We start from the raw sequence: 15,357 nt of genomic DNA on the forward strand, positions 1-15,357 counted from the left end.
AAGTACACAATTTGGCTTCAGGTCCAAGTACACAATTTGGCTTCAGGGACAAGTACACTATTTGGATTCAGGTCCAAGTACACAATTTGGCTTCAGGTCCAAGTACATGACGGACATAGGGATCACGCCATTGATTGGCTTCGATGTCGATGACAAGTCACGTGGCCGGCCACCTCGCGTAAGGCCTCACCTACGTGTTAGCGGGGGAACGGACGATGGAAGAGAAGGCACAAAGAGAGAGATTCAAGCCACAATCTTTATTAACCACAAACCCTACAGTATGTACAGAAAAATGTACAGCGCTGCACGAGACGGACGCCGCTTTCGCCTGAAAGTATTTACAAAGATAGCTTTTGGGGGAGGATGGTGTGTTCGATGTAGACCGAGGGTGTGGGAAACAAAGTAAGGACAGAATGCTACAATCACGGGGGTCCCATGGGCTCTTGTTTAAAATGTGGCTTGTTAATAACACGGCTCACCTCCTGTCAACAGCGGGTCTCGCCAATTAGTTGTGCTTCCTGACTTGCAGCGAGCACGCTACACGGAGCACGATTTGGTCCCACATGCTACCTGCACGCCAGGAGCCGTGCCTCGGACCGGGAGAGTAACCGACCGGGACGAGTGATGCCACCTGGACCGTGGCAAAGAACCCAGCTTGCTCAGAGCGCTCTAGATTTTGCCGAAAATACAAGTGGTCGTCGTCGTTTTGAGCTGCGACCGGTGAACCTTCCCTCGTTGCTTAGGAGTTCGGTCCATGGTGGCAACCCATGAACGAGGAATTTCAGCGAGGCTCTCCACGTATCCGTCGAGCTCGTTTTCACACACCAGTCGTTCTGTGCCAGTAGTGAGAGCAGCTCTTTCTGGAATGACCGTGCCACCTGCCTCGTCCCAGCTCGTGCTCTTCCGATGAGAAAGCACCTCTTTCTCCGTTGCCTCGTCCGGCTCACCTCGTTGATCGATCGCTTCCGCCGTTTAAATTGTGCTGGAAAGCAGTGCGCGGGGAGGACTGGGGACGAGTGTGGATAACGGAAAGATAACGTATCCAGGAAACAAAAGCAGGATGACAATGGTCCAGGAACCAGCTTTATCAATAGAGTTCATGAGTAACCAGCTTTGTCAGCAGATCCTGCAACAACATCGCACGATTGACTTGAGGATCAACTTCCTGGTTTATCCCAAACAATTTTGAGCTCTCATTTTCTCTTGTTTACCCCAAATCAAAACCAAATCCCAAAATACCCAATCAAGTATCAAAGTATGCCCAATTGTCTCAATAAGCGACGAGGGAGTGAGCAGTCGGAATAACAATTTTTAAAAAATGACAAAAGCGTGGCAATAACACGACGCAATCGTACAACACAACAACAGCATAATATGCTTCTTAACGCCGATGAAATAAAATAAAGAAAAACGTTTTAGGTCCTAAAAAAAACATGTTTAATTTAAAAAAAATTCCGAGTTGGTAATCCAAAGAAATGTTTTTTAAAAATGCATTTGAAGCATACATGGTGTTGGATATGGAGTCCACATGTGCACTTTCAGTACCAGCAGAAGGGGAATGAGAAAGAGAGAGAGAGAGAGCGAGAGACAGGAAAAGATAATCAGAGAGATTGGAGGATGGATGGAGAGGGACAGGAAGGGGGGGGGGGGGGATGGGGGTTGGGTTACAAGATGGGAATAGTAAATCCCCCAGTAAGGGGGCCAGCGAGATGAGCAAACGTCAAGAAAGCAACGGGCTGAAACCACACATCCCTGCCCGTCAAGGGCCGTGCCCGACATTTCTCTGGAAAAGGGAGGATGCTTGTGCACGGTCGATGAGGGACCAGGAAGAGACCGAAGAACGAAGATGGCAGACGCTGGCAGGCCGCTGGGTAAAAATATGCCTCCGGAGGGGCTTATGTGAAAAGTGGGACATATGCTTGGGTGAGCAGAAGCGGGAGAAGTGCCAGGATCAGGAGGAAACCGGTCGGAGATGCTGACGGGCCCTGCCGGGCTTTGCTGCGAGATGCCTGCGCCGTGACGACCCTCGACTCATCTGCGGAAACACGCCATGTCACGCAGGTCACCGCATGGGATGCAATGCATCACACACGTTTCTAGCACTGGCACACACGTCTGTCTATAGCATGTTGGAATGGACACGGGTGGAGGTATACGAGGTATACAACTTGGCAGTGGATTGGAAGTGGTTTGCACCTTCCTAATCCCAATCAAGAACCTTATTAATGCAAATTAAGGTGGCAGAGAAGAAATTATTTGTTTCTTCAACCATGTATTATACAGCACCTCAACATTGGGGTTACATAATTTCTACAGTCACAAGCAGTATCACCGATGCAGTGCCCCTTCCATCCCTTCTCCCATAAATCAGAGCAGGACCTCTAATTTGGAACTTGGCAAGAGCAACGCATACTCAAGGTATCGTGAGATTTCTAACAGCCAACAGCAAATTGTAGCAGGTGGGACAGCTGGCTTAATGTCCCATCCAAAGGATGACTTATTCGAGGATGCAACGCCGTAATGTGAAACACCAGCCTGCCAGTCTTTACTCGGGCTCCTTAAGAAAAGGATGCCAGGACTGAAGGCTCAATGGCGGATGCACTACCTCTGAGTTGTTGTGTCGGCTAAAGTGAATTTTTCGAATGCACAGGTGTAGTTGCCCACTTGCTTGCATATGAGGGTAGTGTTAATCTTGAAGACCTCTTTATCATGTTGGTAACCAATACCTGCAGTCATATGTTTCCCTGCTTTAATGCATGTGCTGAAAATCAAGATGGCCGTCAATTAGCTGTAACGAAGATGGTGCAACGTTAAATAATGGATAAAGAAACATATTTACTCTCAGTTGGATCCACAGCATGGTGATGGTTGGCTCTCGAGGGCATCTGTATTAGATTGGTGAAAATTTTTAAATATGGACATGAAAGCGTACAGAATGAACCTCTTCCTGCAAGACGAGGCCGCCACGATCTAAGGATTTTGGGATCTCGTTTTGACCAACCGAAGACTTTTTGCCTCTCGTATTAATTCACCAAAGTCATGTAAACTTTGACCAACTGAAGTCCTGCAAACAGTTCGTTTACAATCATGCCGGCTCAGAACAGTCGTCGAATCGTATCAACTATGTCGAGTAACGCCTTCGCGATATGGTGCTTCGGGAATCATTTAACGCACATCTATTAACTTGCATGTTGGACAAATCTTAAACATCCATGATGTGCCAATAAGCAGGGTCTATCTCAATGTTATATCTGTGTCTGGGTGGATTAATTAGCTCAGATATAGTATTAATTAAATGTCTGCGGAAAAACACAGCAGAAGGGAAGCATTTTGACATTGGAACGACAACAGAATATTGAAAGTACAAAGGCATACGGTGGGAGAGGGTGGATACCATGGAGCGACCAGCAGGAAGTTCCATGGAGCGACCAGTAGGAAGTTCAGGGTTCATTATGTGTCCGGAACTGATGGTGCACAGGCCCAACAACGTAGAGCGGCAACGTTTGCCCTCTTTGCCATAGTGCATTGGGCCGTAGGTAGAACAGGTGTTTGGAGAATTGAGCGCATACGGAGCAAGGAGAACAAGTGAAAAGGGTGAGTAAGTGCCAAGTTGAGTTTTAGAAATTGGAGGCCAACGGAGTTAAGGGCGTGGTGTTTCGCATGGCGATAGAGTTGTTGTTTTGAGGAATCTTCAATGGAATTGTTTGCGTAGGTGCTAATCTAGGCACTGCAAGAAAATTTCCTTCTCTGGAAGAATCACAGACTTTGTTTCAGCAACGAACGGGACTTCTACTTCTGCTGCCATTAATCTGGATCCATATGAAGCAAATGTCTTGCTCAAATGCACAGCAACCTTAACAACCACAACAGTTGCAGGAAAAAGAAAAAATCAGTGCTTCGTTGTTTTCCAAAATCCCTTTAAAAGCCTCTCAGTTGTCAACCACATTCTTCACTAGATGCGCTGCAAAGCATATTTGCGTTTACGAGCCCAGCTAGACCTCAAAATCATGGAATTGCATCGTAAACAAGAGATTTCATGATCTTATTAATATATTGGCCACACATTCCATGTTGAAAAATCACAGATTGTCAGTACGTTCCGCCCTGTTGCAGCTGTTGTTACAAACGTCTGGATGTGCGATAATAACGGTCCTCTCGTAGTTTGCGCTTGTAAAGTGGTGCTGATGGCATGAGAAAAACATCGGCCTGCCAAGCGTGCAGGTGGCCGGGGGAATGGGAGTTGTGATGGAGTGGTCCACTCAGAGGATTACCGTGCAGCAGGACCAAAAAGGGGGGCGGTGGTGGATTTACAAGTCTATATTAATACCAGTCCTGCACATTGCTGTCACCAGCAGGACCAAACCTCCACCTACGCTGCCAACTCCCTGCCATGGCATGCTATTCTGCCAACTCAGATGCAGACACTCTCAAACAACATGTAAAATAGCACACTCCTCTTTTGTTGTACACCGCTCCTTTCCGATGCCATCTCCAGGCGCTGCGTGACGTCATTGCCGGGTACCGAAGGGGGTCCGTCAATGACGCACGCTGAAAGGGAGTACTCAGTTTTCACTCTGGTTGTTTGTTTGTTTGTCTGGGTGATATCTCAGCCATCCTTTCAGCTAGGAAGCTGAAATTTTGGCACAATAGTGAGGAAGTACTTTGTCAACACCGTATTTTTTATTTTTTGATTAATCAATTAATTGACGAGTTATTTAATTATTAGCGATTAATTAAATACTTATATATTTCCTTTCTCTTCTGGCCATGATCTCAGGCATCTTTTGAGTTAGGAAGCTGATATTTGGACATGCCAATGAACAAGTGATTTGGCTGTCAAGGCTAGTTTTGATTTCTTGATTAATCAATTAATCGATTAATTATTTAATTTTTTGATTAATTACTTCATTAATTTTTTTTTTAAGTTACAGATTCGGATGAAATGGTGGTGGTTTATGTATTTCATTAGCCAATTGATTAACTATTTAATTTTTTATGATTTTTTTTTTTTTCATTATTTAGCATTTATTTATTTTCTTTCTCATCTGGGCAATATCTCAGGCACCTATTGAGCCCGGAAGCTAATATTTGGAGATGACAGTGACCAAGTGATGTGGCTATCAAGGATATTTTTGATTTTTTGATTAATCATTTAATTTTTTATGATTATTATTTATTTATTTTCATTATTAATCATTTATTTATTTTCTTTCTCATCTGCGCAATATCTCAGGCACCTTTTGAGCTAGGAAGCTAATATTTGGACATGACAGTGACCAGGTGATGTGGCTATAAAGGATATTTTTTATTGATTGATTAATCATTTAATCGATTAATTATTTATTGATTAATAAAAAAATAAAAAAATTCTTAAGGACTTCCATAAAATTTCTAAAAGTTACATCTTCGGATGAAGCACTAGTGGTTTAGTTGTGCTATTAGCCAATTGATTAAGAAAATATTTTATGACAATCTTTTATTGATTTTAAGTATGCAATTAATCAAATAGTGTATACCTCTCCCTCCCAATGCAGTCTCTACGAGCTACACTGCGGTATTGCCGGGCGCCAGAGGCGGCCCGGCAATGCCGCGCTGTAGGATATTTCATTATTTGGCATGGGGGCGGTGTACTTTGAATGTATCTGTACTTGTTCTTTCTTGTAACACATCTTGCTTGTGATACCACTTCATGGTTACCACTTCATGGTCTTGCATGGTTACCACTCTCAAGGCATTTTTCCTCAATATTGTTGGAATTCTAGTTGCAGAAAAATCATTTCAATCAAATTGTGTGTGTCTGTGTTTGACATTTCATCCAATCACCCAGACTCCTTGAGCACATACGGAGAATACATTTTGACTGGACGGTGTAATCGCGCACCGTGCCATGAATGTAATATTACCATGATTTGACAGTGCTGCGGTGTGTGTGTGCAAATGTAGCAATTACCTTAATTGAAAAACTTGTTTAGCAATCAGACTAACCATAAGCCCAGAGCAGTGTGAGAAGCAGGTTCAGCATGATGCACGTGATTTCGCCAAACTGATGTGTCACTTATCTCAAGCATGCACAATTCCGGTCTAATTTTAAGCCCACAATAGGTTGCAATTAGAATGCTCTACACCAAGATATTACAAGGCAAGCTATATATAATATTGTAGTCCCACTCTGTATTTGTCTAACATTCATGGAGGAGGTTGTGCATACTGTATGTCATATGTTGGAGACTTCACTGAACATTTACATTAATAGCAAGAACATTAATAGACTGCTGCGTGCAAATCAACATTGTGCTGATAATTATCAAGAAAGAAAAACGTGGACAGTGGGAGGAACTGTAAACAGAAAACCAGGGAGATGCATGGCGGCGAAACATCCATAGTTTATAGGAGGACATAACTTAGGAGATAAGAGAATATAAGGACAGGATTCTTGGCGAGAAAGAAATAAGGAATGATTATGAGAGTTACCAAAAGAGATAAGGGGAAAAGCATCAGCCATTGTGAGACAGATAGCCGGGAGGAAGAAAGATCTGGGATAAAGGTGGAGAGAGGGATACAATACCAACCTGCTTGTTCTAAGGAACTGGCTACCTTTCGGTTACTGGCCAGGTGGGACTGACCAGGTAAGTCTAATGTTTTCGTACTAGGTGCTAAAAAAAAGGAGCCAAAATGGGATGCGGTCGGGAGAGGGAGGAAAGGGTGGAAGGGTGTGGGTAAGGGAACAGGAGAGAAAGAGAAAAGACAGGGTTAGTACGTGTTAGTGTCATAGAAAGACATTTAATCAAAGAGCAGGTGTTTTGCACATGGATCTTTGGTGGATTAAAGTTAGGATTCAAATGGATTGTGCAGATTAGGGACCCGGGAGAGGAGGTGATAGTTCTCTTTTGTACTTTTGGTTTGCTGTCTTTATTAACCTGCCACACACACAATCCTCACGGAATACCGGGAAAGTACAGCAACCACGTCAAAAAGTTCTCTCTGTAACATTGGGGTATAAATCGGAACAATTTCATTTCATTAAAAACTTGTGCTCTAAACATTATGATGGCACAACTTGCTTTAGCAAATGTGAACTAGAAAACATCTAAAAATGCAAACTTCGTCCGCGTCGGCTTTGTACTCAAACTAAACTTGACGAAAACGCCAGTTAAAACAAAATTGTACATATTGTTCATGTGTGTTCTCCAAATTCTCACAATAAAGGTTTGTTAAATATTTGATGACAAAAGCACAAATGGTAAAAAGGTTATGGCCTGGACAGACACACTAATGCTCGATGGTAAATAAATAAAGAATCACGGAAGCGACTAATAAAGTGGGGCATCTCGGGCTTGACGTGCTGCACTGGGGCTAATAATGGCGATTTATAGTCACTATGATTTTGCCCTTTCACATTTGATCCAATTTTTTTTTCTCAACATTCTCATAACAAAGGTTCGTCGAAAATTTGATGACAAAAGCTCAAATGATCTGTTATGTTATTACAGATCGTTACAGATCGTTACAAATCCGCATTACAGGCGACAAAAACGTATGGCCTCAAGAGACGCACACATGCACACACCCACACACATACAAACATGCAAACACTTGCACACACACACATGCACACAAACACACAGCCAGACACATGCACACACAGACACACACACACAAACAAACATGCAAACACTTGCACACAAACACACACACAGACATACAGACACACACACACACACACACACGTACAGACAGACACACACAGACACACACACACACACACACACACACACACACAAAACCCTCACACACACACACACACACACACACAAAACCTTCACACAAACACACACACACACACACACACACACTCAAACACAGACACACACACAAAACTCTCACACAAACACAAACGCACACACACACACACACACGTACAGACAGACACACACACAGACACACACACACACACACAAAACCCTCACACAAACACACACACAGACACACACAAGCGTGATGGCAAAATCCTCACCTTGCTTCTCTGTGGTTAAACGGTTTTTGATTTTCTCAGAATAATCAAAAGGGAACAAATCTCATACATGGGACGTGAGAATACATGCAATGAAAGAATGAGAACGTATGAAGAATTAAATGATTGAAGAATGTGAAATACCAGGGAATGATTGAAGTAATCGGGCATCAGCCAATCTGTGTCTTAAACAAAGGCGTTTCTAGTAAATGTGGTACATCGCTTCACATCGAAAACAACATTACAAACTAACATTTGGCCATGGAAGAGCTATCCGTCACCGACATCTGTTTCATCCTCGTGATGTCATAATCGTGCCAAAAGACGACAGACATTACAGATCGGCAGATTGGTTGCTGCACGGTCCGTTGATTCTCATTTCCCCGGCAAGTATCACAGCAATCGATTTAGTCCTGCAGAACATTTTTTTGAAGAATAATAGTTCCCCAACCAATGTGCAACTACCCTTGACGCCCTGACGAGCCACTGTTGCGGCAATATTGTGAGAATTTTCCTGTTTGATTAAGCAACGAGTCCTCTAGTCATCGCAACAAGGCTCGTCAGTTCGACTATGTTCAAAGTATTGTCTTCTTCTAAAAAAGTATTTCATCTGGACTATTGTGTGCCTCAACATTTTCCTTTTATTGGTTGAAAAATCCATTGGTGCTCACAAATTGTGTAACTATATATATATACACACATATATACACACACATATATACATATATATATATATATATATATATATATATATATATATATATATATATATATATATATATATATATATATATGTATATATATATATATATACACACACACATATATATATATATATATATATATATATATATATTGTTGTGGTTTTGGAATAAAGGATAACCCCTCGTAGGTAGATGCACCACACCATAAAGCCTCGCGATAGTTCAGTTATTTCTTAGTGAATGTAAGTGTAGTCCTGTCCTGTGTTAGTTTTGCGTTGAGCAGGTCCGTGAGTAGGGCACTTCTTTTGGCGATAGCATGCCACGTGGCAGGCCTGAACAAGTCTGGTGAGGCCGAATGGAGGCGCTGCAGGAGGGAGTGGCCGGTAAGCATCGAGCCGCCAATTAGGGCCCGAGGGGCGTGGCTTACCACGACGATGAGAGGTGGGGTTTTGGAACATTCGAGTCAGGCCGGGGCAGAGCCATAAAACCCTGCTCCGAGCCGCCCCCCCCCCCCCCCCACCTTAGACGAGTTCTCAGTCAGAGTCGTGTGCACGTCAGTCAGAGCCGGAGAGTATCGGGAGTTCAAGTGCTGAGTTACAGTTCCCTGTGAGATGGGTTCAAGTTCCCTGTGAGAGTGAATGGAGTTGAGTTGAGCTTGAGCACACACGAGAATGCGCCGCAGAACGAGTGCATTGAATTGCGGTGATCGAGATTGTACACAAACTTTCCCCGTGCCCCGTGCCCTGCGCTGTATTAATCGCGCGCTCGAGAGGACGACCCGAGCCGGGCCACAGACGCGCGATCTCCTCCTGCCTGCCTTCGCCTGTATACGTGCCGTGAACATCCCGAGAGTCACGCCGGGCGAGCTGCCCCGGAGCGACCGAAGGCAAAGCGCATTTGGCGCGCGAACTTCTTCTCCCCGTGTGCATGAGTGGGCCCTGTGTCTGGGAAAAGTTACGATCAATTAAGCTTCGCCGCTTTGTCCCCTTTCCTTCATCCTGATCATTGTAAATAATAATAAATTGTGTTATTCCTTTGATTTGACCGTTCTCGTCCCTTCCATCAATTGGCTTCGCATGGTACGAATAGAACCGCTCAAATCGGGTTCCATAAAAGTAACGGCACGTGTCACGTGATACGCATATCGCTCGGCGTACTCGATTAAGCATGGCTTGTGCGAGGTTCGGTCCCTGCTTTCGTGGCAGCGTGGGTTAAAGGTACGTGCAACGTTGACCCGATGCCCTTTTTCGATGCCCTTTTTCATGTTTGCTCCGGAAGTGTCGATTCAGTCTCGCGGACCCGAAGACCCAGGGGAAAAAAGGGGTTTAACCCCCCCTTTGTAATGGGAACGGGCTTCGGGAGATCCGCAACAATATATATATATACATATATATATATATATATATATATATATATATACATATATATATATATATACATATATATATATATACATATATATATATATATACATATATATATATATACATATATATATATATATATACATGTATGTATATATATATATATACATATATATATATATATATACATATATATATATATATACATGTATGTATATATATATATGTATGTATATATATATATATATATTGTATATATATATATATATATATATATATATACATATATATATATATATATACATGTATGTATATATATATATGTATGTATATATATATATATATATATGTATGTATATATATATATATATATATATATATATATGTATATATAATATATATTATATATATATAAATATATATATATATATATATATATATTTTATATATATATATATATATATATATATATATATATATATATATATATATATATATATATATATATATATATATATATATATGTATATATATATATAGTCACGTGAAACAGTAAGTACACCCCATGTAAAGTTTTGACTTTTTCAACATATTTAAACAGACAGCTATTTGATCTTCATTTCAACAATATTGATAGATAAAGGTGATATAACATAACAAATATCATGAAACATTTACATTTTGTAGTCCTTAGTCCTGAGGTTTGTAGTCCAGCCTGGTGTTGGCTTAGCGGTTAGGGTGCCGGCTTGGGATCCTAGGATCCTGGGTTCGAATCCTGGTCGCTCGCTGAATTAACGCCAGGGGGGTTCATTCAGCCTGTCATACTTCCGAGGTCAGCAAATTGAGTACCAGCTTGCTGGGATGAATGATCACGGTGTGTACCTCGATTTAGAATAGGCACACTGTATCCCTGCGCATCGTAAGAGTGTGACCAAGGGTTGGCGTCAGGAAGGGCATCCGGCCATAAAAACATTGCCACAAACAGGGAACCATGATTGTCATGGGGCCCGCAAGGCTAACGCCCACCCTAGCGGGGAAAAATGGCCTTAAAACGATCATTCATTCATTCATTCATTTACATTTTGTAGTCCATTGTATAATTTAAATAAACATAAATGCAAATTTCGCATGTTGAAAAAGTAAGTACACCCTTGGCTCTAATTGGTGGTATTGCCCCCTTTGGCAGAAACAACCTCAAGTAGGCGTTTCCTATAACTGTCTACCAGTCTCTGACATCGACTGGCAGAAATTTTTGCCCACTACTCCATGCAGAATTATTTCAGCTGTGCGATATTTGAGAGGTTTCTTGCATGCACAGCTCGTTTCAAATCCCCCCACAACATCTCGAGGGGATTTAGATCTGGGCTTTGACTTGGCCATTCCAGCACCCTCCATTTCTTTCTTTTCAGCCATTCCTCGGTGGATTTACTGGTATGTTTAGGGTCATTGTCATGTTGCAAGGTCCACCTTCGGTTGAGTTCAACTTTCCGACAGATGGCCTCACATTATCCTCAAGCACCCTCTGGTACAATGAAGAATTAATGGTGGATTCTATGATGGTGAGCTGCCAAGGCCCTGATGCAGCAAAGCTGCCCCAAACCATAATATTTCCACCACCATGCTTTACAGTTGGTATCAGGTTCTTGTGGTAAAATGCTGTCTTTGGTTTTCGCCAAACATGTCTTCTGGTACTGTGGCCAAATAGCTCTACCTTTGACTCATGTGTCCAGAGCACATTGTTCCAGAAGTGCTGGTCTTTGCCTCGGTGTTCATTGGCAAACTTTAGTCTTGCCCTGATGTTCTTTCTGGACAGCAAAGGTTTCCTCCTGGCACACCTCCCATGTAGATCAACTTTGTGCAGCCTCTTTCTGATGGTAGACTCGTGCGCTTTGACATCACCAGTGGCAAGAGCTACCTGTAGGTCCCGTGATGACATTCTGGGGTTCTTAGAGACTTCTTTCAGCATCTTGCGGTCTGCTCTCGGGCTGAACTTGCTGGGGCGGCCTGGCTTGAACAAGTTGGCAGTTGTTTGGAATCTTCTCCACTTGTAGACGATCTTCTGGACAGTCGAATGATTGATTTCAAATTGTTTGGAGATCTTTTTAAATCCCTCCCAGACTCATAGGCATCTATAACCTTCTTTCTGAAGGCCTCAGAGAGCTCTTTTGAGATAGGCATGGTGATGCCGCACACTTCAACAACAAAGAGCAAACCAAACTAAATGTCTGAGGTTTAAATAAGGCAGGTTCCTCCAAGATCCTCTCTAACGATGTTCTAACCATTTGCACCTGAGCTGGTGCACCTGATTTTAATTTTAGGTATTTGAAGTAGTGATAAATGTAGGGGTGTACTTACTTTTTCCACATGCGAAATTTGCATTTATGTTTATTTAAATTATACAATGGACGACAAAATGTAAATGTTTCATGATATTTGTTTTTTTATATCACCTTTATCTATCAATAAGCCTGGAGTTGCCATATACCCCCAATTCCACTTATGCCGATTGACCCCGATCTGCACAACGGGAACGATCCTATTTGGAACGGGATCAATCGGCATGATGGTAAACGGAACGTCTTCGATCTTTGTCGATCGGGACCAAAAAATAGATCGGGACAAAAAAAATAGATCGGGGCGATTTTTTAAACATGTTTAAAATTTCCATCCCGATCTGAAATAGCGGGACTGATCGTGATTACAGCGTGAATGCAACGTAGTCCATCGGAATGATCGTAGTTAGAACGGCTTGATCATAGTTAGAACGGCTTGATCGTGATTACAGCGTCGTTGCAGCCGGAGGATTATCTTGTGCCGTTTCGACGACGATCGTTACCTATCCGTCCCGCTCCAATGCCGATCAAAGCCGCTGTATATAAATCGGTCCGGATTGCATCAGCCTCACCCGATCAAGTATTTCGACACGACAATTTTTGTCAACGTTGTTAAGTGGAATTGATAACTGCCTGAGCCAAATTGCATTGCCCAATAACCCCATGGTCTAAAATTAAAAGCGGTACAAGTTAAACAAATATTATTAATGATCAATTTTACCGCTTTTAATTTTATGACCTTTTAATTAAGTGAATGCAAACTTTGATCCCCTCTACCCAGCAAAAACTTGTCAAATTTTTAGCTTTTATTTTGAAGACCTTTCATTTTGCAATGCATTTTCATCCCCTCAACCCAGCAATAATAACTTCTCCCTTTCCAACCAACACAAGGCAAACATTGAATATCAAGTTTCATAATGTTTATTGTCACATGAATATCAATAGAAATCATTTATCAATGCAATACATAACAATACAACAATGTCCTCCAAAATGTCTTTCAACTCCTTCCCATAGTGTCTCTAATGATGTCTCACCATCCTCTCCTGCCATGGAACTGCACCAGCAGGGCTGTTAAAATAGCGTCTCAGTACCTCCCTCTGACGCTTGGCCTCTACACTGTCCCTGTTACCTCGAACTGCCTGCTCCACCTCTAACATGTTGGCTTGATCTCTCCATTCACCAGGGATGATGTTGTGTCGATAATCCTCCTGGTCCACCTCGGCATGCTGAATACTTGGTAACCGGATGCGGAGCATGTTGTGCAGACAGATAGCAGTTTCGACCAGGTCACGCACCACCTCAGGATACTGTTGTAGTGTCTTGAGCAAGCATTGCCAACGGTTTGCCAAGATGCCAAAGGCGTTCTCCACCACTCGTCGACCCCTTGAGATGCGGTAGTTGTAGACGAGTTGTTCAGGAGAGAGTCCACGTCTGGCATAGGGTTTCATCAAGTAGGTGCGGAGAGCAAAGGCATCATCTCCAAGGATGAAGAATGGCATCTCTTCATCATCGTTCCGCATGGCCAGGGGGTCGGGGAATCCAATGGTTTCATTCTCTATGCACTCTTTGAGCTCCGAAGCATTGAAAATCTGAGCATCTGACATGTGTCCCATTCCACCAACATCCACCCACAAGAACTTATAGTCGGCGTCCACCAGTGCCATCAACACGATCGAGAAGAAGCCCTTGTAGTTGTGGTAGAGGCTGCCTGAGTTGGGTGCGCATCTGAGGGCGACGTGTTTGCCATCAAGAGCTCCGAGCACATGAGGGATGTTCCATTTACTTTCGAAATCATCAGCGACTTCTGTCCATTCTTCTGGGGTGGTAGGGCACTTCACCATTTCTTCTTTGAACTCTGCAACGATGGCTTGACACACCTCCGGAATGAACTTGACGATGGTGTTTCTGCTGACCCTGAAGTCGTAGGAGAGAGTTGGGTAGAGGTCTCCTGTAGCCAGATGCCTCAGGGTGATGGCGAGCTTCATTCCAGGTTGTAGGGCCTTTCTCAGCCTGGTATCTTCTTTCTCAATCCTGGGGGTGATTCTGTGGAGGATTTCATCAAAGAGAGCAGGTGGCATCCTCACAAAGTTCTGGAAAGAGTTGATGTCCTCCAGCCTCAGTTCATTCATCAAGCGGCCATAGTGCCCAAACTGCAATTTTCTTTCTTCTGTCAACCATGGCCGGACCCAGAACTGAGGGGCTCTTCTTCTTCTTCTCATTCTTCTTCTCACTTGAGCAGCTCTTCTTTCATTAATTGCATATTGTTGGAGAAGTAGAGCGAGCTGCAGACGGCCATTTCTCTGATGTTGATCCATGGCTGTCTTCGACGATACTGATGATCGGCAAGCAAATCGGGCCCTATTTATACGGATCGGGACCTGAAATCTGCTTTTTAGTCGGCTTAAAGACGGGAATGGAGCGTAGTTAGATCGGTTTGGTCGGGAATGACGTAGTTGAAACGGCAATAGATCGGCAGCATCGGCGTTGGATCAGTTTTAGATCGGCGGTGATCAGGAATGCATCGTGTCAGAGCGGCGGCAATCGCGAATGCAGCGTGGTTACAGCGTACGCGAGCGGGAACACAGCGGCTCTAAACGGCTTCGATCGGGTCTTCAGGGACCCGATCTACCCACGATGAGCGTGGTTACAGCGTAGTGATCGTAATCGGAGCGTACTTAAGACGTAGATACAGCGTAGATGACCAGTTTTTTCCCAAAGTGTCCCGATCGCTCCCGACCTGGAGATCGGGGCTAATCGGGGCCAATCGGCATAAGTGGCATGGGGGCATTAGCGGTTAGGGTGCCGGCTTGGGATCCTCATATCCTGGGTTCGAATCCCGGTTGATCGCTGAATTAACACCAGGGGTTTGACTCAGCCTGTCATTCCTTCTGAGGTCGGCAAATTGAGGACCAGTTCACTGGTAATTGCCTGTGTGTCGTAAG

At 43.3% G+C, this 15,357-nt stretch overlaps 1 protein-coding gene across 2 annotated transcripts in view; it reads right to left on the reverse strand.

The window, feature by feature from the left end:
- Positions 1–238: 238 nt before the first annotated feature.
- The window catches only part of LOC137434116 (ephrin-A2), a 218,474-nt gene continuing 203,355 nt past the window's right edge, over positions 239–15,357 (reverse strand). Inside the window, exons 4-5 of one of the 2 annotated variants that reach the window (XM_068126800.2) lie at positions 6,570–6,653; positions 239–2,035 (exon numbers count right to left, since the gene is read on the reverse strand). In XM_068126800.2, the coding sequence (XP_067982901.1) occupies positions 1,896–2,035; positions 6,570–6,653 (224 nt within the window). In that variant the 3' untranslated portion in view covers positions 239–1,895. The remainder of the gene's footprint in view (positions 2,036–6,569; positions 6,654–15,357) is intronic. The other variant, XM_068126801.2, reaches the window with a different exon arrangement.

The sequence above is a fragment of the Myxine glutinosa genome, chromosome 10, assembly GCF_964187855.1.
Source record: "Myxine glutinosa chromosome 10, kmMyxGlut1.1, whole genome shotgun sequence".
In the NCBI taxonomy this organism is placed as follows: domain Eukaryota; kingdom Metazoa; phylum Chordata; class Myxini; order Myxiniformes; family Myxinidae; genus Myxine; species Myxine glutinosa.